Source organism: Symphalangus syndactylus, chromosome 11 (assembly GCF_028878055.3).
Source record: "Symphalangus syndactylus isolate Jambi chromosome 11, NHGRI_mSymSyn1-v2.1_pri, whole genome shotgun sequence".
In the NCBI taxonomy this organism is placed as follows: domain Eukaryota; kingdom Metazoa; phylum Chordata; class Mammalia; order Primates; family Hylobatidae; genus Symphalangus; species Symphalangus syndactylus.
Window position 1 is genome coordinate 36,407,145 of NC_072433.2, and position 24,545 is coordinate 36,431,689.

Sequence of the window (24,545 nt, forward strand, 5' to 3'; positions counted from 1 at the left end):
TTGAGTGCTCAGGAGGCAGCAACCAGAAATATTCAGGAAACTGAGTACTCCAGTCACCAAGTTCTTGAAAGCAAACAGACTTTCCTTTCTGTCCCAAGTCAGCCTGCTAGCCAACAATTAATTAGCTGAGATTTGTGCATTTTGACTTTACCAAGTATCTCAGCCTATTTTCTTTTGCTTAACTGAATACCACAGACTGGGCAATTTATGGCGAAAGGAAATTTGTTTCTTACAGTTCTGCACGCTAGAGAGCACAAGGTTGAAGGGCTGCATCTGGTGAGAACCATCCTGCTGATGGGGCCTCTACAGAGTCCCAAGGTGGGGCAGGGTATCACATGGTGAGGGGCCTCACAAGAGAGAGTGAAACCGGTTTTTATAACAGACACAATCTTGTGATAACTAACCCCCTGCCAATAACCCATTAATCCATGAATGGATTAATTCATTCATGAGGGCAGAGTTCTCATGACCCAATCACCTTCAAAAGATCCCACCTCTCAACACTGCCGCCATTGGAGACCAAGTTTCCAACACACAAACTTTTGGGAGTCATATTCAAGCAATAGCACCAAGTTCAAAAGTAATTTAGAAAAGTTACATCAACTTGAACAGCATCTAGGAGCTTAGGGAAAAATTATGCAAATTAAGATGATTATTTTTTAATTAATCAATTTATTTATTTATTTTTAGAAACAGGGTCTCACTGTGCCACCTAGGCTGAAGTGCAGTGGTGCAATCATAGCTCACTGTAACCTCGGACTCCTGGCTCAAGCAATCCTCCTGCCTCAGCATCCTGAATAGTTGGAAATACAGATATGTGTCACCATGCCTGGCTAATTTTTTATTTTTTGTATATATAGGGTATCACTATGCTGCCCAGGCTGATCTCAAACTCCCGACCTCAAGCAATCCTCCTGCCTTGGCCTCCCAAAGTGCTAGGATTACAGGTGTGAGACACTGCACTCGGTCACAAATTATTCTGCTCTCGTTAATGACACTATAATGTTTCTTCACCCTACTTTGCTGAAAACCAAGAAGACTGCATTTATTTATAGATATCTTATAATTCTATAGTCTTGTTTGGGTACCCAATAACAAAAGCAAATATAAATAGGTTACTTCAAACCCTTTGAAAACATCTATTGCATGATCATACGTCTATTTACTGAGAGCTCACTATGGGAATGTCATTTGTCTACGTGTTTAAGGGTTATCTCATGATATCTTCACCCCTGAGATGAGTTGTTATTATTCCCATTTTACAACAGAGAAAACCAAGACCCAGAGAGGTTAAGTAACCTGCCCAAAGTCACGCAGCCAGGGAGTCCCATGTTATGTTTTGCTCCTGCATTGCTAGAAATTGCTCATTGCAAATAATACTATTCTGGCCTCTGGGGATAACAGGATCCCCTGAAGGTAAGAGAGGGGCATCTCTTCAAAACAAGTGCTGCTCTGGAATTCTCCTGGGTTCAGAGGCACACTCCTCACCTCAGTTTGGCACGATTAAAGAGATCCTGCATGGGTTTCAGCCATTGAACTTTGCTGCCAGTTCAGGAAAGCCAGCCTGGCAGTAGATCTTTTCTTAAGTCTTTGCACTAAATCATTATTTATCCAGGAAAGCACATGACTGAGCAGAAGTGAACAGGGCACAGGTGGTCTCCTGAGCGCTTATGTACATCTGGGAGGAGCTGGGCATGTGCGCACACACAAAGACACACATGTGCAGAGCACAGACACATATACACACAGAACACACATATACACACATATGCATAAACAGACGCATATGCAAACTACACACACTCATATAAACATACACTACACATAACGTACAATGCGCACACATGCACAGTATACACATATGCATGCATACACACACATAACACATGCATACATACACTACATGAATACACACATATACACTACACATACACAAAATGCACACATATGCACAGTACACACATACACATGCATACACATAAACACATGCATACACACATGCACACAATGCACACATATTCATAGTACACACATACACACATACATACACTACACACATTTATTCACTACACATATGTACAATGCACACATATGTGCAGCACACACATACACATATACACATATGCATAAACACATGCATACATGCACTACACACATACAGACAATACACATACATACATATATACATGCTACACACATACACACGGTGCACAGACACACTACACACATTCACACAATACACATACACACATATACAAACATACCACACACACACACTACACATACATATACACACATACTACACACATACACACAATGAACACACACATATACACACACATACTACACAATACACTATACACATATACACACATACTACACACATACACACAATACACATACACACATACTACACATGTACACATAATGCTCACACACACACACACTACACACATACACACAATACACACACATACACCATGCCTTCCGGGCGCCTGTTATTCAACCTCAAGCAGGAAATTCCCAGCCATTCATTTCTGTGTTTTTCTGTCTGGCCTCACCCTTTTGAGGAATGTACAGAGGACACAGGGGACTCAACGCCAAAGATCAGAGGGTGAGAAGCTCAGCGCCTGAGAACCTTGGGGGGTGGGGGCCGGTGGTCCGGTGCAGTGAGCTCCAAAACTTTGGCCAGGCATCAAATCCCCTAATTTGGAGGCAGTGCAGGGTGAACTGAGGAAGAGGAGAGAGAAGGAGGCTGAGGCAGGGGTCGGAGAATGGTGCAGCCTGAAGGGGCAACCCCCACGCCTGAAGCCTGAACTCAGCAGGTCAGAAGTGGGGCTCAGGAGCCTGCAGTTTTGAGACTCTGTGTCTCACACTTTTCTCTGTAATGCTCAGGCTGAGTTCTGGAGAAAGACCTTGAGTTCTATCCCTGCTCTGCTGCTTACAAGCTGCGTCACCCTGAGCAAGTCACGTGTCCTTTGAGAGCCTTTCTCTCTCTTTTTTCTTTCTTTCTTTTTCTTTCTTTCTTTTGTCTTTCCTTCTTTCTTTCTTTCTTTTTTCTTTCTTTCTTTCTATCCTTCTTTCTTTCTTTCCTTTCTCTTTCTTTCTTTCCTTTTTTTCTTTCTTTCCTCTTTCTCTCTCTTTCTTCTTTCTTTCTTTCTTTCCTCTTTCTCTTTCTTCTTTCTTTCTTTCTCTTTCTTTCTTCTCTCTTTCTCTCTCCTTCCTTCTTTTCCCTCCCTTCCCTCCCTCCCTCCCTCCCTTCTTTCCTTCCTTCCTCTCTCTTGCTCCCTTTCTCTCTCTCTCTCCCCTGTTTCTTTTTTTCGTTTTTTTGAGGCAGGGTCTTGGTCTTTTGTCCAGGCTGGAATGCACATGCATGATCATGGCTCACTGCAGCCTCTACCTCCCTGGGCTCAGGTGATTCTCCCATCTCGGCCTCCCAAGTAACAGGCACTACAGGCACACGCCACTGGGCCCAGCTAATTTTGTATTTTTATAGAGATGCGGTTTCACCATGTTGCCCAGGCTGGTCTCTAATTGCTGGGCTCAGGTGATCTGCCCGCCTCTGCCTCCCGAAGGGCTGGGACCACAGGCTTGAGCCACCACGCCCAACCTGAGAGCCTTGCTTTCATCATTAGTAAGATGAGGATCATTGTACATAAAGAATTTCACACATTGCCTGGCACATGGTAAACATTACATGAACAATGTCTGCTATTATTTTATAACTAATGTTATATAATAACACCCGTACTCCCCCAGGGTGACAGTGGGCAGGTCCAGGCAGCAGCTGCCATTTGAGATAGAGCAGGCTTGGGTCAGCTCTCCCGTTTCCTACCATCCCCTCTACCTGCTGGATCCCCCAGACCTTGTGCCCACATCAGTTACCATTTATCACTGCCTTTCTCTTGTTTTTCTTATAGTGAGGATATTTATCTCTGAGCCCAAGTCTCCATCAAAAGTAGGTCAAGGGCCAGGAGTGGTGGCTCATGCCTGTAATCCTAGAACTTTGGGAGGCCGAGGGGGGCGGATCACAAGGTCAGGAGATGGAGACCATCCTGGTTAACATGGTGAAACCCCATCTCTACTAAAAATACAAAAAAAAAAAAAAAAATTAGCTGGGCATGGTCGCACGCGCCTGTAGTCCCAGCTACTCAGGAGGCTGAGGCAGGAGAATCCCTTGAACCTGGGAGGTGGAGGCTGCAGTGAGCCAAGATCGCCCACTGCACTCCAGCCTGGGTGGCAGAGTGAGACTCTGTCTCAAAAAAAAAAATGGTCCCATCCAAACTGTGCATTAATTGTGGGAATGGCTTCAGCCAACATTTAGCTCTGAAACTGAAAGAAAATGAAACGACACAAACACTCCAGGATCCCTGGGGAATTGCTCTGGACTGAGCCAGAATACAAGTCTCTCCCACTCCTGCTTCTCATCCTGAGCCTGCTGAGAAGGCTGCAATCTTACCTAAGAATGTGATGAAAAGACAGAGACACATCTTTTCATTTCAAAGCCTCTGTTGGTGTCTTGTGTTGCTGCTGGGTGGTGGGCAGGGAGAGTTTGGGGGCTGGAACGAGGCCTGCGGTGGACTTCCTTCCTGGGGGTGGGAAGGGGCAAAAGCTACACAAGCTTGGGTTTGGGGCAGAGCAGGGGGAGCTCACTGAAGAGGGGAGAGCCGGAATTTACAGCATTGCACAGAGGCAGAGTGATTCCTACAAGCCCGAATCTATGAGGTTTAGCAGGTAGTGAAACAAGGGAAGCCAGCAGGGTATGCGAGAAGCCATGTGCCCATCATGGTCTGGCTTTCCTTGACCTACTTTTTTTTTTTAGACGGAGTCTTGCTGTCACCTGGCCTGCAGTGAGTGCAGTGGTGGGATCTCAGCTCACTGCAGCCTCTGCCTCACAGGTTCAAGCCATTCTCCTGTCTCAGCCTCCCAAGCAGGCGGGATTACTGGGGTGTGCCACGACACCTGGTTAATTTTTGTAGTTTTAGTAGAGACAGGGTTTCACCATGTTGGCCAGGCTGGTCTTGAACTCCTGACTTCAAGTGCTCTGCCCACCTCGGCCTCTCAAAGTGCTGGGATTATAGGTGTGAGGCACTGCGCCAGCCCTTGACCTACTTTTGATGGAGACGTGGCTCAGAGAAAAATATCCTCACTACAAGAAAAACAAGAGAAAAGCAATGATAAATGGTAACTGATGTGGCCACAAGGTCCAGGAGATCCAGGAGGTGGAGGGGATGGTAGGAAACCGGATTCCTGACCCAAGCCTGCTCTATCTCAAATGGCAGCTGCTGCCTGGACCTGCCTACTAAAAAACACCATTCATGTAGACATTGAATCTAAGATATGATTGATGGTAAGATGTTCTGATATTTAACAAATTACTAATAAAGAAAAAAGCCTGCCAATTAAGCTGTGACAAGCCATTGATTACAAAACAAGTCTCAATTCCACACATGTCACAATGTGAAAAGGATGCATCCTAACATTCATGAAATATTGGATACCAGTAGGCTGGACTTGGTCTGTGGCAGCCTTGTGCAGTTTCCAACCTGCACAACGGTACACAGCAGCTCTTATGAAGCCTCCCAGAACACTGAAGAGCTTAGGGGCCACCACAAGGCTCACGCTTGGGGCACATCTATGAACTCCCAGGTCCCTTAAGAAGTAATCCCTCTTTGATCTTCATCTGAACAGGAAGGCTGCAAAGAGGAAACTATGGGCCAGTTTCCTCCCATGGGGCACTAGTTCACTGAGAGTGGTCCCAGGGCCCCTGGGATGGTGGTTCAGCAGGCATGGGGTAGGGCTTCATGAGGGATTCTGAGTCCTGCCAGACTAGGAGAGGCCTCACACTCACATGTATAAGACCCAGAGAGGTGAGGGCCCTGGCCCAACATCACACAGCCGGGCAGAACAGAGCTGGGCTGAGGGCTCAGCACTCCTCACTCCAATCCCTGGTGCTTCTTCTCTTGCTGACTGTAAAAATGTCTGCTCTTCTGCCCCAGGTGAACTGGAGATAGGGGTCTCCAGGGCTGAAAGGGGTCTTGCCGCCACCCCCCGACCCCTCCGCTCCTGCCCCACTCCTTCCCCTCTGAAGCCCTGGTTGCTGGACTTGTCCCCAGAGGAATCACCCATATTGATTCACAAGACTTTTAAATTTTATTAGTAAAATACAAAATGGCACAGACATTGGTGATGAGGGTTGGAAAAGTAAAAGAATCAACCTACTCTTTCCAAAGTCTTCCTAGATCATCCTTGTCCATGTCCTGCTTGGAGAAATGAACAAAGTCCATGGAAGGGGGACCAGCTGGCCCCAGCAGCTTCCTCACAAAGGAGGCAGGGCCCTATCACAGGGTGTCCCACCCCTGGAAGGCTCTCCCAGCCTGGAAGAGCCAGAACAAAGTGCATCGGACCCACTCCCACCCTCTCTGAGCTGTTAGAGTGACCCCACCTGAGCCAGGCCTGAGCTTCCTGAATATACTGCGCCACGCCCAGCACGGGAGTGCAGAGGCTGGGTGGGCAGGGCGGCACAGCGTCTTGCTCTCTGTGGAGCAGAGCTGGGTTTCCTTCCCCCAAGCACCCATCTGTGAAGGAGTGTTCCTAGCACCTGGGTAGAACCCAGCCCATAAGAGGCCCCTCAGGTAGAGGGCAAGGGTCGGGGACAATCCAAGGGAGAGGTGAGCTGCCACCAGGGACCCTGAGGGGCCAGGCCAGCTGGTGCGGCCCCATCCAGGCATGCTCAAGCCTTCAGCAGGCAAAAAAGGGAACCCCTGACTTTATGCCTACAACTTCCCCTTTCCCATGTCCCAGCCCCCTTCCCAGGTAGTGTCCCTTTCAGAAACAAACAAGGGACTCATGGAAAACATCATGGAAATCCCTGGTCTTGTCTGCGGTGGGGACAAAGATGAAGGAGAAGGTCTTGGAGGGCAGAGAACAGTGTTTTCAAGGAGTGAGAGAGGTGGGAGGGGAATCCAGCCTCAGGAAAGAGTCTGGCGTGTGTGGGGTGGGACCACAAGGGTCTTGTGGCCTGGCTGCCTTCAGGAGTCTCTGAAGAAGCGTCAGGAATGTGGCTGCTCCTGGAGCCTTTCCTGGGCTTCTTAGACAGGTGTCTGGAGCCCTCCCTCCTCCCTCTTAGGGGGTGATGGGAGGCAGAGCCCAGGCTGTGTCAGTGGCTAAGCCTGGGCGGGGCCTTCAGGGATGGTCTCTGCTCTGCCCACTTCCATTTGGGGGCCCACAGGGCAGGATCTGTGCTATCAACTCACTCCCTTGCAGGCCCTCTGGGCCTCGGGGTCCAAAGACAAGTTAGTCCATTGGCAGCGACTGTCTAAGGTGCTCTGCTGATAAGGACTGTGAGCTGCATCCAGGGGCTGGAGAGAAGGGCCTCAGGTCAATGAGTGATGCCAGGGGGACAGGTATTCCTTACCTCCCTCTTTCCTTTCACAGATGGGAGTATGTTGGTGGGTTGATGGTGGAACTAGGATCAGAACCCAGCCTTCAGACTTAGCACAGTGTAGACCAAAGAGGAAAGCCACCAGATACCCTTATCTCCCCTTCCCACAATGCCTAACCAAGGGCAGAGCCTCACTGGAAGCAGTGCCAAGAAAGACCACACTAGCCTCATGCAAGAAAAGACATGTCACCAGTGGGGGCGTGGGCTCTGTACAGAAGACGGGGCTGGGGGAGATAGCACCGCAGGTGGCCGGGGTGACTGGCAACTGCAGCAGGACCAAGAGACACAATGAGGTTGTGGGGAGTGGGCAGAGGGCCTGGCCTGATGCTCATGTGTGAGATGGGAGGACTGTAGTACTCACAGGGCAGCGTGGGTCAGAGGGGGCTGGGCATTTAATAAATAATTGTTCATTGGGGCTGGGATGGTGTCAAAGGGAACCTCTAACCAGCCAGCAGCAGAGGAGAGTTTTGGGGCTGGGGTGAGCTGGGAGGCTACCCCCTCTGTCCCTGGCAGGTGGAGAATGGTCAAGGCTGGCCTCCTGCGGTGTGCTTGGGAGCTTGGAGCTTGTGCACCTGGAGGATCCCACCTCCCTGCTCCAATCATCCCAGCTCAGGCCAGGCCCTTGGGTGGGGGTGGGTATGAGGATGAGGGATCCCAGGCAGCTGTCTGAATCAAACAACTAGACACAGGCCGGAGGAGTTCACACGGGCACCAGGACATATGAGTTACTACCACAGCTCCGGGGGATGTAGCGAAGGCCCTCCGCCATCTCTCCCGCCATCTTTCGAGGGCAGCCCTGGAGGCTCTGGTAGGTGAACATGGCCACCCCCAGGCAGAAGAGGAGGCCAAGGAAGGCCAGCAGCCCCACCGCCTGCCTCCGGGTGGCAGCCTGGGCGTCAGGGACAGGAGTGATAAGGACGCCCAGCCTCTGGGGGTCCATGGTGGCATGGATGGGTTCCTCAGCCTTAGGGGTCCAGCTGCCTGAAGCCACTGGCTCCCTGCTGGGGGTCCTTTCTGAGGAGACAGGGACCACAGAGACGTGGGCCATGCTGCCAGGCCCCCAGTCCTGGAAGGCATCCGTGTGCGCTGGCACGGGACCCATCTCCTCCCGCTCCAGAGAGTTCTCTGGCCTGGGGCTCTGTCCCTGACCCCACACACGCTGGCCTTCAGACGGAGCATTCTCCTCTGGGGCTGGGGAGGACGTAGTGGAGGCCTGGGTGGAGGGGTCCTGGGTGGACAGGGCCTCAGAGGTCTTTCCCTCAGCCCAGAGGCCGGGCCCAGGTTGGTGGGGAGCAGAACTCTGCCACGTGGCGGCAGTGGAGGCGGGAGGCACTTGGAAAAGCTCCGTGCCCACAGGCCCTCCATCCTGAGCCTTTGGTGTCAGGGGGAGCCCGGTCCCTGAGGAACCAGTCACGCCTGTCGGCAGCTCTGGGGAGGTCCCCAGGGCCCTCTGTGCCTCCTGGGAAGAAGGAGTCGGCTCCAGGCTACTGCTTTCGCCTGTGGCTTTGGGCTCCAGGACCACAGACTCGTCCATTCCCCTGGTGGCAGGGGTGGTCCTGGGCTTCACCTCGCCGATCTGCTTCTCGAAGGTGCCGCCATTTCGAGTTAGGGCAGCAGCCTGGCGGTCCAGATGCTGCATCGCGTCCTTGACCCATTGCTCCTTCGGGTCGGCACAGAACAGCCTGTGCTGTCTCGTCTCCAAGCTACAAGGGAGAAAGACAGGGATCCAGTGATGCCCAGATACCAGAAACCCAGGCCAGCGTGGTGTGGGGGCACAGCACCAATGCTCTGCAGGTGAACACACCCGGCTGGAAACCCTGCCCTCCCACTTAGCGGCTGTGAGGCAACTGACCAGCTGGGGCAACCTGCCCTTCTGAGCTCCCAGGTCCTCATCTGAGAAATGGAGATAGGAAAGCCTCCCACCTGTAGGGTGACCAGCCATCCCAGAAAAATTGGGATGGAGGGGGTGCTCAGGATGGGGGACTTTCCATTTTAAAACTGGGGAAGTCCCCAGGCAAACAGGGATGAGTTGATCACCCTACTTCTGTGTTACTGTAAAAAAAGGTAAATTATGTGAAGTACCCGGCTCAGAATAGACCAGTAGTAGCTGAAAATAATCACAATGTCGATAACATTGTTACCATTAAGGCTGGGCTTTGAGTCTTCTGCTGGGGGGGACTTCAGGTGAGCTCTGTATGGGGCCTCCTCACTCTGGAACAGGCCTTATGAGACTTCTTGAGTCTTGTTGCTCCTCTCCTTCGGTTTCACAGCTACAGGCTGTGCTCTGGGCCCCTCTCCTCCCCTCCTGATGTATGTTCATGGGCAGAAGGGGCTAGAGCCAAATATGTGGCAGCCTCACCGGGATCCCGAGTGCCCTCCAAATCTTGAACTTCCTCTGAAGCCCTGTGTGGCTGGTTCACCACCAAGCCACACAGCTCAGAGCTGACAGAGGCCCTGGCTCCATGCCACAGCCTGTGCTTGGCATTTTGCCCATGTTTAAACCTTACATCCATTCCACAAGGTGGCTACCAGGCTCATCCCCATTTTACAGATGAGGAAACCAAGGCTCAGAGAGGTGAAGTAAGGGCACCTGGCTCCAGGATGCCGGGAAGCCAGAGAAGTCCAGGAAGCAAGTATGACCCTGCAGGCCCCCTGGGCACAGTGATCCCCTCCGCCACTTCCTTCTTCCCCTTCATCTAGAAAACAAAAAATACTTGGGGGTGTCTTGGGGAAGTAAGCCTTGACCGATCAGCAAAGAGGTCTGGCAGGAGCACGCTCAGTACCTTGCTCACCTTAGAAACTGCATAATTGAGGAGAGGAAGTGCCAGACTTCCTTTAGCTGAGCCTAGAAAGCAAAGGGCCATTGGCCATTTCCTGCTGCCCGGCCCCTAGGTCTGGCTGAGGCTGCTTTAGGTCCCAAAAGTCAGTCCTGGGGAAAGGCCTCAGGGCTGGCTGGTTAGACAAGACCCAAGAGAGCCCCCAGGAGGAGCAAGTGACCAAGATGGCCAGGGTCCTCAACAGCCAGGGGGACAATGGCTCAATCCCTCCCCCAAGTCTCGAAATGGCCCTGTTTCCTGTCTGTCAAATGGAGATAGTGATCTCTGCAACTCCTACTGACAGCACCCTGCCAGGCACTTTATTTATTTCTCTTTGTCTTTTTCTCTTTTTCTTTTTTTCTTTTCTTTTTCTTTCTTTCTTTTTTTTTGAGATGGAGTCTCACAGTGTTGCCCAGGCCAGAGTGCAGTGGTGCCATCTTGGCTCACTGCAACCTCCGCCTCTCCGGTTCAAGCGATTCTCCTGCCTCAACCTCCCGAGTAGCTGGGATTACAGGCGCCCACCACCATGCCCGGCTAGTTTTTGGATTTTTAGTAGAGATGGGGTTTCACCATGTTGGCCAGCCTGGTCTTGAACTCCTGGCCTCAAGTGATCCACCAGCCTCGGCCTTCAAAAGTGCTGGTATTACAGGCATTAGCCACTGCGCCCTTGCCAAGCACTTTAGTTACATCCTGTCCTAGCTACCCATTTTACAGACAAGGAAACCAAGGTGCAAAAAGTAAGCAATGGAAGCAGGGCCACCCGGCCAGTAAGAGGGAAGGCAGGATTTGCAACAGGTCTGTTAGAGTCTAGAAACTGCATTTTAAGTAAGACCGTCATGCTTTACGCCTACCCACACCGCCCCATGAAATATAGTGGGTTCGAGCATGGGGTAACATGTGCTTTAGCCCAAGAGGAATTACCACCCTTCATGGCTGCTACAGGCCACAAGCCAGGGTGGCTGCCACCCAGCCACACTGGGCCATTCAGGAAGCCACTCTCCACCTTAGCCATGTGGCACAGAAATTAAGGTCACTGAGGTGGCCTGCAGGCCAGGGGCAAGAGAATCGTGTGCTGAGGCCTTTGCCTGGGAGCCCAGGTCTGGGAGCAGAGGTGTGGACGTAGATTCTCAGAGGTCTGGGAATATTCCAAGGGCCCGTACGGGATTTCAGAGGCCTTGAGGGCAGTACCTACACGATTGCACGTTTGCCGCACGATGCCTGGTTCTGTTGATAGTGGATGAGCAAAGCTACAGGTATCTTTGACGTCATCTTGCTGCACGTGATTTTGCATTTCGTCACACCGTGGTGCTGTCCTGAGTCCAAAGAGGTTCCTGGTCAGCAGGGATGTCTGTGGGCATCTGGCTTCCCAACCCCGTGCCAGATTGTCCCAGCCACACCACCCAAGCCAAAGCTGATCCCCTGTACGCCCTGGCCTTCAAGGCCTTTGACTCAGCCTCCCTCCCCCACCAAACTTCTGTATGCCTCAGTTTCCCCACCTGTAAAATAGGAACAAAAATAGTATCTACCTCATAGTCTTATTGTAAGAATAAGAAACGTGAATTCTTATTTATAGAGTTCTTTTTGCCTGGCACATATTAGGAGTTTAATTTTTTTTTTTTTTTTGAGGTGGAGTTTTGCTCTTGTTGCCCAGGCTGGAGTGCAAAGGCATGATCTCAGCTCACTGCAACCTCCACCTCCTGGGTTCAAGTGATTCTCCTGCCGCAGCTGCCTGAGTAGCTAGGATTACAGGCATGTGCCATGACCCCTGGTTAATTGTGTATTTTTAGTAGAGACGGGGTTTCTCCATGTTGGTCAGGCTGGTCTCAAACTCCTGACCTCAGGTGATCTGCCCTCCTTGGCCTCCCAAAGTGCTGGGATTACAGGCATGAGCCACCATGCCTGGGTTAATTTTTAAAATTAAGTGGTCCATTGTGCAGCATGGGGGATGAATCTGAGAGTGACAGGGACCTGCTAAGATCACACAGCCAGCAAGTGATGGAACAGGTTATCCTACCAGGCTGGCTCTAGTTCCCACCGGGCCTGTGGCCTTGCCTATCCCCTCACCTCTGCCTTATTTCTTCCCGCTGTCTTTTTTTTTTTTTTTTTTTTTTAAGAGATAGGGTCTTGTTCTGTTGCCCAGGCTGGAGTGCAGTGGTATAATCCTAGCTCACTGCAACCTCAAAATCCTGCACTCAAGAGATCCTCCTGGCCAAGCGTGGTGGCTCACACCTGTAATCCCAGCACTTTGGGAGGCCGAGGCAGATAGATCATCTGAGGTCAGGAGTTTGAGACCAGCCTGATCAATGTGGTGAAACCTTGTCTCTACTAAAAATACAAAAATTAGCCTGTCATGATGGTGTGCACCTTTAGTCCCAGCTACTTGGGAAACTGAGACAGGAGAATTGCTTGAATCCGGGAGGCAGAGGTTGCAGTGAGCCGAGATCATACCACTGCACTAAAGCCTGGGTGACAGAACAAGACTCCGTCTCAAAAAAAAAAAAAGAGATCTCTTGCCTCAGCCTCCCAAGTAGCTGGGACTACAGGTGCATGGTACCATGCCTGGCTAATTGTTTTAAGAGACAGGGTCTTGCTATGTTGCCCAGGCTGGTCTTGAACCCCTGATCTCAAGCGATTCTCCCACTTCAACCTCCGGAATAGCTGGGATTACAGATGCAAGCCACCATGCCCAGCAATAAACTTTTTTAAAAAAATATAAGTACAACTGCTTTCTAAGGAAGGTGGGGTCTGCTGAATAGATGATCCTTTGTTCTGCTGCTAAGAGCCAGAATAAGCCTGAGAGCAGTTGCTGAAAGGTACTGAGTCATCCTGCCTAGGAGGGAAGAGGCATTTGAAATTCCTGGAGCAAGAAGAGTAAGGAGGAGGGTTGGAGATGGACGGTATGAATAGGGTGGGGGCAGAGCGGGGCGGAAGGGGCAGGCAGTAGCTGAGTGTCACGTGGAACCAGAGAGAAACCCCGGGACAGGACAAATAAACCCAACTATTTGATATAAACATTTGAAGTTGTTTACATTGCATTTCCACCTTTTCTCTTCCCCTATAATCTCCAGCAAATTTTTTTCTGCTTAGTATGAGCTCAAGGAGGATAAGTATAAAAAACAAGGAAGAGGCCAGGCGCAGTGGCTCACGCCTGTAATCCCAGCACTTTGGGAGGCCGAGGTGGGTGGATCACGAGGTCAGGAGATCAACACCACGGTGAAACCCCGTCTCTACTAAAAATACAGAAAAAAAAAAAAAAAATTAGCTGGGCGCGGTCGCGGGCGCCTGTAGTCCCAGCTACTCGGGAGGCTGAGGCAGGGGAATGGTGTGAACCCGGGAGGCGGAGCTTGCAGTGAGCCGAGATGGCGCCACTGCACTCCAGCCTGGGCGACAGCGGGACTCTGTCTCAAAAACAAACAAACAAACAAACAAACAAACAAAAAAACAAGGAAGAGCTTGAGTTTCAGATCTGGGTCAAGGTTATGTGCAGCAAAAGCAAGACCCCAGAGGGTTTTGCAAACATCTGGAGGCCAGGGCAGTCAAGAGAGCAAGCTGATCTTATCTAGCCCTTCAGAGCCTGGGAAACCCCCAGCGCATCCCTGGGCTCCACCAGAACATGAACTGCTCATGCATAAATACTTACATATATGTGGCCATGCAAACATACTCCACTTTCCCAAATACAGGCGCATGCACGCGTGCGCACACACAGAGACTTTGTAGAGTCTGCTGCTTCCTCTCTCCATCGCTCCCCCTTAGCTTTGGCCCACCCTGCTTTGTGGGAAGGTGGTTTAGGGCTGACAGGTCTGGGTTGAGTCACCAAGGAGCAGCACTAGTAGCTTCAGGGGGTTGGGGGCTGTGTGCAGGAGGGGCTCCCCAGGTCACAGGGCTGTCCTTTCTCTCTGAGTAACCAGGATATAAAAGTCACTGTGTGGGCTGGCCACCCTCCTTCTGCAATGGGACCTCAGACTGACTCACCTGCAGCCTCCCCAGGCCCTATTGAGTGAAGCCAGGTAGCAGTCCCCTAAAATGGCCTGCAGGTGTCTTCTTTGGGAAGCCCCAGAAAATACGGTGCCCCTGAGTGACCAGAGACAGGAGGAGGCAAGGGAGGCTGCCCAATGGATAGGAAAGAAGGTCCATTCTGTGCGCCCCAAATCCAAGATGGGGAAAGCCATTGCCCACCTCCAGGGCTTTAAAGAGCCACAGAGTCATCCTGTCTCCAAAGTCCCCACCCTCTGCCACGGTCCCTGAGTGGTCCTGGCCCGGCTCAGTTCTTGGTTCTGCCAGGAAGATTGTTTAACTAACCTGGGGAGCCTGTCCCTTCTCAAAGCTGTTTTCCTTTCTGTAAATGGAGACAATGCCTCATCCAGCCAGTCATATATTATCTGTCATAGGAGTGTCAGGAAGGCAGGGACCTCGTCTGTCTTGGTATCACAGTTTCCCAGCGTCAATCACAAGGTGGATACTCAATCAATATTCATTGAATGAAATTAGTCTCAATTTACTTATCTCTCTTTAATGCATCTATCTACCTATCCATCCATCAGTCCACCCACTCTTATCAATCTTCTACCCATTCCTCACCCATCTGCCACCTCCTGCCCATCCCCTATTCATCTCCATTCATCCATCTACCCACTCCCTCTCCCCTGCCTACCACCTGTCAATCTTCCACGCCCTTTTATCTCACCCACTCATCCATCCCTCATCATCCCCTCCCCATCCCTTCTTCCATCCATTCATCCATCCATCCATCCATCCATCCATCCATCCATCCATCCACTTCCTGATTCAGCCAACACTGGCTGGAATTACTTTTGAGTATATACAAAAATCTCAGGCCCTCTTATCCTTAACCTTGAGCTCTTTCTCCCATAGGCACTGATGCTGAGTTTGGAGAGAGTGCTTCCATCCCAATAAATGCCATCAGATCACTCTGTTTATTCAGTCAACCAACAAATGCCTGTTGCTCTTGCCAGGCCCTGTGCTGGGTGCTGTGAGGTACAGTAAGATGAACAAGGAATGCCTCTGGCCTCAGAAGGCTCCCAGCCTGATGGACAGGTAAAACAGGCACACAAAGTATCAGAGCTTTTATTTATTTATTTTTAATTGAGCACCTACTGTGTATCGGACCCTGTGTCCAGCATGTACACATCTGCTCTCTTTAATTCCCAAAATCCCTGCAAAGGGAGTATTATTATCCCCACTTTACAGATGCAGAAGCTGGGAATAAGAGAGGTTAAATGTGCCCAGTGCCACACAGCTGCGTGGTGACAGAGCTAGTTTTCTACCCAGTCCCTAAACACCCCACTGTTCCAGGCTACCCTAGATGCCAGGTAGAAACACGGTGTTCCAGAACATACCACAAACATACTGGGGTTTACATGAGGGAGAGGCCACTTCCAACTTCAAATGATCAGGGGAGGCTTCTTGGAGGAAGTCTCCTTTAGGCTGGACCTCAAGGACTTCTAAGAGTCTTCCAGGGTCTTAGAAGGAGACTCAGGGAATGTCCTGGGTTGCTGGATGAGGTGATAAAGAGAGAGCTTGAGCCATTGCCCAGCTGTGTGTCCTGAGCAAGTCACTCGGACTCTCTGAGCCTCAGTTTCCTTACTTGTAAAATGGACGTGACAATACCTGCTTCACAGTGTGGTTGTGAGAATAAGCATTTTTTAACATCTGGAGCATTTTTCCCTTAGGGCAGGGTTTCTCAACAGTGACACTACTGACATTTTGGACCAGACAATTCTTTGTTTTGGGGGCTGTCTCGTGCACTGTAGGAGGTTTAGCAGCATCTCTGGCCTCTACACACTAGAGGCGAGTAGCTCAACTGAACCAAAAACTTTGGGACATTTGTAACAAGTAAAAAATGTCTCTAGAAATTGCCAAATGGCCCATGGGGGAGCAAAATTACTCACTGAAGACCATTGCTCTAGAGATATCCACATGGCTCCCTCCGTCACCCCCCTCCAAACTGTGCAAAGCCACCTACTCAGTGGGCCACCCTAACCCCCTATTTAAAATGTCAACACCTCTCTTCTCCCCTCTCTATTTTTCTTTTCCTTTTCTTTTCTTTCTTTTTTTTTTTTTTTGAAATGGAGTCTCACTCTGTCACCCAGGCTGGGGTGCACTGGCACGATCTGGGCTCACTCCAACCTCTGCCTCCCAGGTTCAAGCAATTCTCCTGCCTCAGCCTCCCAAGCAGCTGGGACTACAGGCATGCACCACCATACCCAGCTAATTTTGTATTTTTAGTAGAGACAGTGTTTCACGATGTTGGCCAGGTTGGTCTTGAACTCCTGACCTCAGGTGATCTGTCCACCTTGGCCTCCCAATGTGCTGGGATTACAGGCATGAGCCCCTGCGCCCAGCCACCCCTCTCTATTGTTTGATCACAGTGCCTTTTCTCCTTCCAACAGACCACACTGTTTACTGATTTACTTTGTGTATTATCTGTCCTCTGCAGTTGAATTACAGCACCCCGAGGGCTGAGGTCCTTGGCTGTTTTATTTATTGATGCCGCCCCAGTACCTAGAACCAGGCTTGTCACAGAGTAGGTGTCCAATAACTATTTGTTGAATGAATGGACAAAATGCCTAAGGAAGCGCTTTGTGACATAATACCTTAATCAACAGAAAAATGGAGGAATTTTTATTTAAATTCGACAGGGGCCTGGATCTGACACTCTTGAATTTATCCTCCCATGCCCTCCCCATCCACCCCCACTGCTAATGAGGCGGGTAGGCTATGGGAGCTTAAAACAGATTCGTTTTTTTCTCTTTCTTGCCAGGACTTGAGTGGGAGTGAATGCGTCAGCTCTTGGAGTGGGGTGGGGGGGGGGGGGGCAATGCTCTGCACTGACTCGTAGCTGCAGGTTTGTTATATAAAGCACAGAAGCCTCCTGCTTGACACAGCCCCACAAACCCACATTTGGGGACTGACGCAGCTGCCCCACACTAGTCAGGGCAGCAGCTACGAACCCCCAGCCTCCTCTTGGGGTCTCTCTGGCTTCCAAACCACCTCCTCGTCCTGTAGGGGCTCCCGAGGGCCTCTCAGAGCCATACATGTCAGCGCGGGAGAGGACTTCCATGGTGAGCCTGGTCAAATGCCCAGTTTTACAGGAGGAGAAACTGAGGCTGAGAAAGGTTCCAATAATGCCCAGGATCTTCCAGTAAAGCCAATGACCAAGATGAGGGCAGAAGCCTGGTTCTAAAGCCTCAGGCTGCTAGTCTGAGCACCCAGGGTCCCCCAGGGTCCCCTTTCCATCCTAGCCTAGGACCCTTCCCCCTCTCAGCTTAGTAAAAGTAATCCTCCTCCTCCACCCTCTTCAAAACACCCCCATAGGCATTGGAACCTCATCACCCTCCCCCAATCCACCGGAGAGGTAATAGCTATATTTAAAGATGCAGCAACTGGGACCAGAGGAGGCAAGACCCTGCTCAGGGTCACACAGCAAGACTGTGGCAAAGCAGCCACCATCTGACTCCCCACTTTCCAGATCTCACTGTCCCCAGACACCTCAGGCTTCAGGGCCCAAGCCCAGAAAGCAGGAAGCCAGCAGGAATTCACCTCCACCACCCTCACGTGCCCACCCACCCACGCACCTGCTCCCTGCCCCAGGGTGAGTTTGCTCCATGGAAATATCTGGATGCTGGGGACTACTTCTCATTCTCCCAGACTTGCTGTGTTCCCACAGGCAAAGTCTCACCTTCTCTGAATGTCACCCTGCCAGATGGTGGGGTCACTCCCTGAGGAGGGGGCTGGCTAGCGGTTCATACAGATGATGTGGCCCACAGAGGTGGTGAGTGTGCATCTGTGCTCTCTCCTGCATTCAGTCCCATGAGTCTTACCCTCTCCTGCCCTACTTGCTGGCTGTGCATCCTCGGGCCAGTTTCTAAACCTCTCTGGGCCTCCATCTTATCCATATCAGGTAGGATGGTTAATTATGTACCCCTACCAGGTCCTGGGCTTCATTCAGTAAGCAAGTGACTAGAGGCAAAAGCATTTTCTACACTGTGCTTGGAGGAGGAAGACAGCATGATGGGTAGACACAGGCAGAGCAACTGGGGCTATAGACTAGCACAGCAGCGGCAAGCCCCAACCATGAGCTGCAGTGACCTTGACCTTCACTCGTCCTGGGCCCCCTAATCCTGGGGGCTTTGAAAACAGGACAGGAGAAAGTTCCAACTGTGGCCTGGCCCAGGGCCAGGGCTGCGGGTTACATATTAACGCCTGATGGAAAGAGCCAGCCACTGTCAGCCAGGGCCTCCCACCCCGGTGCCCACCAGGAGCCTCTGCAGGCTCCCTCCACCCCCACCCTCCTGGCACACCCACATCTGGCTCCCTTATGCCACCCACACCACCTCTCCGTGCTTCCAGGCACAGCCACTTTGTTCGCTGGGCCAGGCAGGGCAGTCGCTGGCAACTGGAAATCTGTCCAGCGCTGCATCTGGGGGAAGGGAGGCGCCCAGCCCCCTCCCGCACATCCCTGGGGAAGGGGCTGCCACCAGCCTTGAGCTTTACCCAGGCAGGGTCTAGGGCCCCTGATGTCAGGCTTGAGGGATAGACAAGGGGCTGGGGGCTCCCTACCCTGTTCGTGCCCAAGTCCAGGACCCACTTACCGGCCAGCAGGACGGTCAGATGGCAGAGGGTGGCCAAGCGGAGCAGCCACGAGAGAGATATCGGAGCCATGGCTGAGGGTGGGCAAGAGTCCCGGCGGGGGCCAGGCAGGCGGCTAGAGCCAGGCGGCAGAGCTCAGTGCTGTCCCCTCGCCGCCGCCAGAGCTCTGTGGCTTTTTATAATGGGGTTGGCTGCCTCCGCCTCCAGCCCCCGCAGGCAGGAGGGTGGGAGGGGAGAGGAAGGGAGCCAGTGTGCAGCCGCTGGATTCCTCAGGATGTTGCCAAGGAACCAAGCCGGCTTTGTGGCCCTGGGCTTCTCACCATCCTAGGCTCGTCATACTGGGACCTTCCCCGGGAGGCTGGACCAGGCCTGCCTGGGTACAAAGGCCTCCTCTCCTGCCATGAGCTGGGAACACGCCCTAGGATCTGGCCTGGGGCCCTTGCTCCTAAGTGGGCAACACACAAAAGGCCAGCAGGCCACGGAATAGAGAGTGGGGTGCCAAGGGGCTGGGAGGGACTCAGGTCCCCTCCATCCTGGGTCTGACAAACTCTTCTTTGATCCAGGGAATGCCTCGCCCACATCAAGATGGACCCCCAAATTTCCCCTCTTAGAATCCCAAGCTCCTGGGGGACCTTGTTGATCTATGCATCTCCAGAGCCCAGCAGGGAGCCTGAAGTCAGCAGGGGCTCAGTGCAGGGTCTGCTGAAAGAAGGGTTGAGTCCAACTTCATATGGATAGATGGGGAAACTGAGACCCGGAGCCACCCCAGGTTATCCACAGCATCAGAGTGGAGGACCCCCCTCCCACCACCATGATGAGCAGAATGGGGACAGCTCAGGACCCAGGAGAGAGCCCTGGCCTCCCTGCCTCCACCTCCCGGCCTCCTGCTCCCTGCTTTGCACCCACTCCCACCTCTGCTGTGGCCCCTGTTAGCCCAAAGAACAAGGTGGCTGCCAACCCATCCCTGATAACTCTGTGGCTCTTGGCTCCTCAACTCTGCAGCCATGCCCTGGATAAGCCTTGCCTCTCGTGGGGCCTGAGTTCTCTATCTGCCCAAGGAGAGCATTGGGCTAGTGCACTGGGGAGGGGGCTTCTCAGCACCGGCCCTCCCAGGTCATTCTCCATGAGAGGTGGCGACAGGACCACACAGGGCCAGCCAACACGCTCTCACCGAAGGGTGCAGAGGCTTACCAGCCTTGGGAGCACATTAAAACACAGTCTGCCTTCATGGCAGCCTTCCCTAAAGGCAGTGGCAACAATCCCTGAGACTCCAGAAGAGTCTGCAGCTCCGCCTTGGTCTAGGACTGAGCTGCACTGGTATCTCCGGGCTGCCAATCTGAGGGAAACCAGTTGTGGAGCCAACATCCCACGCTATGAGCCAGTTGGGCTGGGCAGAGGGGCCACAGATCCCAAGGCCAGGGACCTCTCTCTCCTCAACCACCGCCCCCCACCCCCCACCCAATGGGCTGCCTGGGGCATGGGGTTAGGGTTTAGCAGGCTAGATACTTCTTGAAGTAGTGGAGCACCCTTGTCAAGAGCCAAGGTCCACTCATGCTCAGAGAATCTGTCCTGGCCTGTGGACATGGGAAGCTAGTAGCCTTCTCATTCCCAATGTCCAATCCCTCTTTTTATAACTGGGGAAACTGAGGCCCAGAGAGGGACAAGGAGGGATAAAAACGAGGTCATGTTTTTTCTGCTCTGTTCATGTAAGAACAGAGGAGGAGGCCGGGTGCGATGGCTCACGCCTGTAATCCCAGCACTTTGGGAGGCCGAGATGGGTGGATCACCTGAGGTCAGGAGTTCGAGATCAACCTGGCCAACACGGTGAAACCTCGTCTCTACTAAAAATACAAAAATTAGCTGGGCGTGGTGCACACCTGTAATCCCAGCTACTTGGGGGGCTGAGGCAGGAGAATCGCTTGAGCCTGGGAGGCAGAGGTTGCAGTGAGCCAAGATCACGCCACCGCACTCTAGCCTGGGTGACAGAGTGAGACTCTGTCTAAAAAAAAAAAAAAAAAAAAAAAAAAAAGACATTTTCTTAGGTTCACCAGCCAGGAAATGAGGGATCCTGGATTCGTCCCAGCCAGCTGGCTCTGAGGTCTGAGCTCAAGACCAGTAGGGTCCACCACCTGCCTCCACCCCCACTGCGAGGACCAATGTGAAGACTAAGTGAGTTTATGTCCATAGGGTGCGGGTCAGAACCTGGCATAAAATAGAATACAGAATGCAAAGCACAGCTCTGCTTTTCCTCATTCGACCCTTTGGGCACCCTCTACCTTTCCCAGGTCCAGCTTCTACCCCCATAAAATGGGAATGATCACCCCCATCTATCTCATTAGGATGTTAAGTACTGAATTTAGATTTAATTTGGACACAATAACCAGGCTTTCAGGCTAGCCAGACCTGAGGCTAAACAGGACTCCAGGCTGGATGCGGTGGCTCACACCTGTAATCCCAGCACTTTGGGAGGCCGAGGCAGGAGGATGACTTGAGCCCAGGAATCTGAGACCAGCCTGGCGAAACCCCCTCTCTACAAACATGGCGAAACCTCCTCCCTACAAAAAATATACGAAAATTAGTGTGGTGGCCTGTGCCTGCAGTCCCAGCTGCTCAGGAGGCTAAAGTGGAAGGATCAAGTGAGCCCGGGGAGGTTGAGGCTGCACTGAGCCGTGATCACGCCACTGCACTCCAGCTTGGGCATGGAGTGGGACCCTGTCTGAAAAAAATAAATAAATACATCAGCAGGACTCCACCCCGGATAAGGGGTGTTCCCTTAGGCAAGTGACTTAACCCCTCTCTGCATTTCAGCTTCCCTATATGTAAAATGGGATGCAAACAGCCACCTCATCAAGCCACCATGACAGTGAATAAAACTAAGGACTTTCACAGTGCCTGGCAAGCAGGAGACATTAGTATCTGTTATTGAGCCCGGTGCGTGCCGGGCAATGTGGTGGGATGGGGTACACAAAGGCAAGTGAGCTGAAGTCCTTGCCCCCAGGAGCTGTAGCTCAGTAGGAGATAGAAGTTGCCAGCCCTACCAGAGGGCTAGAGTCTGTGGGCTCGGGGAGGAAGGGAGAACTGCATGCTTGTTGGGGAAACAAGAAAGGTGGGTGAGAGAGATGATCTTTCCATCTGAAGATGGGCAGAATTTTGCTTTGTCTCTTTAAAATTTCTGTTTTGGAAAATATTCAACAATACAAAAGACAAAATCGTACAGACTTTCAAATCTCCACCAATGGCTGGGCGCAGTGGCTCACGCCTATAATCCCAGCACTTTGGGAGGCCGAGGTGGATGGATCACCTGAGCTCAGGAGTTGGAGACCAGCCTGGCCAACATGGTGAAACCCTGTCTCTACTAGAAATACAAAAAATTAGCCGAGTGTGGCGGCGGGTGCCTGTAATCTCAGCTACTTGGGAGGCTGGGAGAGGAGAATTGCTTGAACTTGGGAGGCAGAGGTTGCAGTGAGCCGAGATTGCACCACTGCACTTCAGCCTGGGCAACAAGAGAGAAACTCTGCCTCAAACAAACAAACAAACAAACAAAACCCCTACCACCAATGATTAGCATTTTTTTTATATTTGTTTTATCTTTTTTATTTTTATTTTTTAGCCAAACCATTACAAAGTAAATTATAGATGCTTGACACTTTGCCCCTAAATATTCCAGCATGCATCTCCTTAGAATAAAGCTATTGTCTTACATAAATATAATATCATCCCATCTAACAAAATTAACAATAATTCCTATATGTCATCTAACACCCAGTTCATATCCAAATTTCTCCAGTTGTCCCAAAAATGTATTTTGTAGTTTCTCCTCTGTTTCCTTCTTCCTGCCTCCTTTCTTCTCTCCCTCACTCCCTTTCTTTTTTATTTATTTTTATTTTATCTTACTTTATTATTTTATTTTATTTTATTTTTTATTTTATTTTTTGAGACGGAGTCTCGCTCTGTCGCCCAGGCTGGAGTGCAGTGGTGCCGTCTCGGCTCACCGCAAGCTCCGTTTCCCAGGTTCACGCCATTCTCCTGCCTCAGCCTCCCAAATAGCTGGGACTACAGGCGCAAGCCGCCACGACCTGCTAATTTTTTTTTTTTTTTGTATTTTTTTTTTAGTAGAGACGGGGTTTCACTGTGTTAGCCAGGATGGTCTCTATCTCCTGACCTTGTGATCCGCCCGCCTTGGCATCCCAAAGTGGTGGGATTACAGGCGTGAGCCACCACACCCGGCCATTTATTTATTTTTTTGAGACAGGGTCCCTCTGTGTCACCCAGGCGGGAGTGCAATGGTGTAATCTCAGCTCACTGCAGCCTTGACTTCCCAGGCACAAGCGATCCTCCCAGCTCAACCTCCCAAGTAGCTGGGACCACAGGCTTATGCCACCATGCCTGGCTAATTACTGTATTTTTTTTTTTTGTAGAGATGGGGTTTTCCCATGTTGCCCAGGCTGGTCTCAAACTCCTGGGCTCCAGCAGTCTGCCCACCTTGGCCTCCCAAAGTGCTGGAATTATAGGCGTGAGGTACCACACCTGGTACCTCCCTCCCTCCCTTCCTTCTTTCTATCCTTTATTCCCTCCTTTCTTTTATTTTTTGAAGGAGGATCCGATCTAGGTTTATGTGCTGCATATGGGTATTTTTGAGTCTACATAGACCACTTGCACATTTTTTAATGACTTCAACTTTCTTAAGAGTCAAGTCGGCCGGGTGTAGTGGCTCATGCCTGTAATCCCAGCACTTTGGGAGGCCAAGGCAGGCAGATTACTTGAGGTCAGGAATTTGAGACCAGCCTGGCCAACATGGTGAAACCCTGTCTCTACTAAAAATACAAAAATTAGGTGGGCATGGTGGCATGTGCCTATAATCCCAGCTACTTGGGAGGCTGAGGCTAGGGAATTGCTTGAACCCCGGAGGTGGAGGTTGCAGTGAGCTGAGATCACGCCACTGCAATCCAGCCTGGGCGGCAGAGTGAGACTCTGTCTCAAAAAAAAAAAAAAAAAAAAAAAAGAGCAAAGTCAAGTCCATTGTCTTATATGGTGTTCTCATTCTTAATTTAGTTATTTAGTTATTTCCTTGTGATGTCACCTAATTTGTTCCTCTATCCTATTTATTTCCTGTAAACTGAGAGTTAGATCTAAAGGCTTGATTAGACCCAGGCTACATACTGTTGGCAAGAATCTATTATGAGTAATACTGTACACTTCACATGGACCAGTTGCTCCACTTTTCCTTGGATGGGTGGGATTGATGGATCGATGGGTGATTGCTAGACATCTTTATTGTAGAAGAATTAGTCCCCTGGTGATTTGCAAGTCAGCTGTGGCATGCTGGGCTGGCACCCTGCCGCATGCACCTAGGCAAGATTTTGACAGACCATTCCAGGCAGAGGTGAAAGCCTCACCAAGGTGGAAGGCACAGTATGTATTCAGGGGTGAGGAATGGCCAGATGCCATTGGCTCCAATGGAGGCTGTGGCTGGGCCCAACTGCAGAGAATTATGAAGCGGGAGTGAAGAATGAGGATGCTGTTCACAGGCCTGAGAGCTGGGAAGGTCTTGGACTGAGGGATAACTAGAGTAATGATGAGAAAAAAAAAATGGGTAGCACTGGACAGCAAAAAGTTTCCTCTGGGGTGGGGTAGGGTTGGTGAGAACGGGGGTGTCCTTGTCCCCACCTTCC

The 24,545-nt window shown here is 51.2% G+C and overlaps 1 protein-coding gene across 2 annotated transcripts; it reads right to left on the bottom strand.

Moving 5' to 3' along the window:
• Window positions 1-6,130: 6,130 nt before the first annotated feature.
• On the bottom strand, window positions 6,131-19,084 carry CX3CL1 (C-X3-C motif chemokine ligand 1). Of its 2 annotated transcripts, none has more exons than XM_055233194.2 (3): window positions 18,876-19,084; window positions 11,453-11,573; window positions 6,131-9,147 (listed from the first exon to the last, which is right to left on the bottom strand). In XM_055233194.2, the coding sequence occupies exons 1-3, from the start codon at window positions 18,943-18,945 to the stop codon at window positions 8,145-8,147; spliced, it is 1,194 nt and encodes a 397-aa protein (XP_055089169.1). In that variant the 5' UTR covers window positions 18,946-19,084; the 3' UTR covers window positions 6,131-8,144. The 2 variants fall into 2 exon arrangements, with proteins under 2 accessions (XP_055089169.1, XP_055089170.1); XM_055233195.2 differs by having other exon boundaries at window positions 11,453-11,591; window positions 18,876-19,059.
• Between the last annotated feature and the right edge of the window lie 5,461 nt (window positions 19,085-24,545).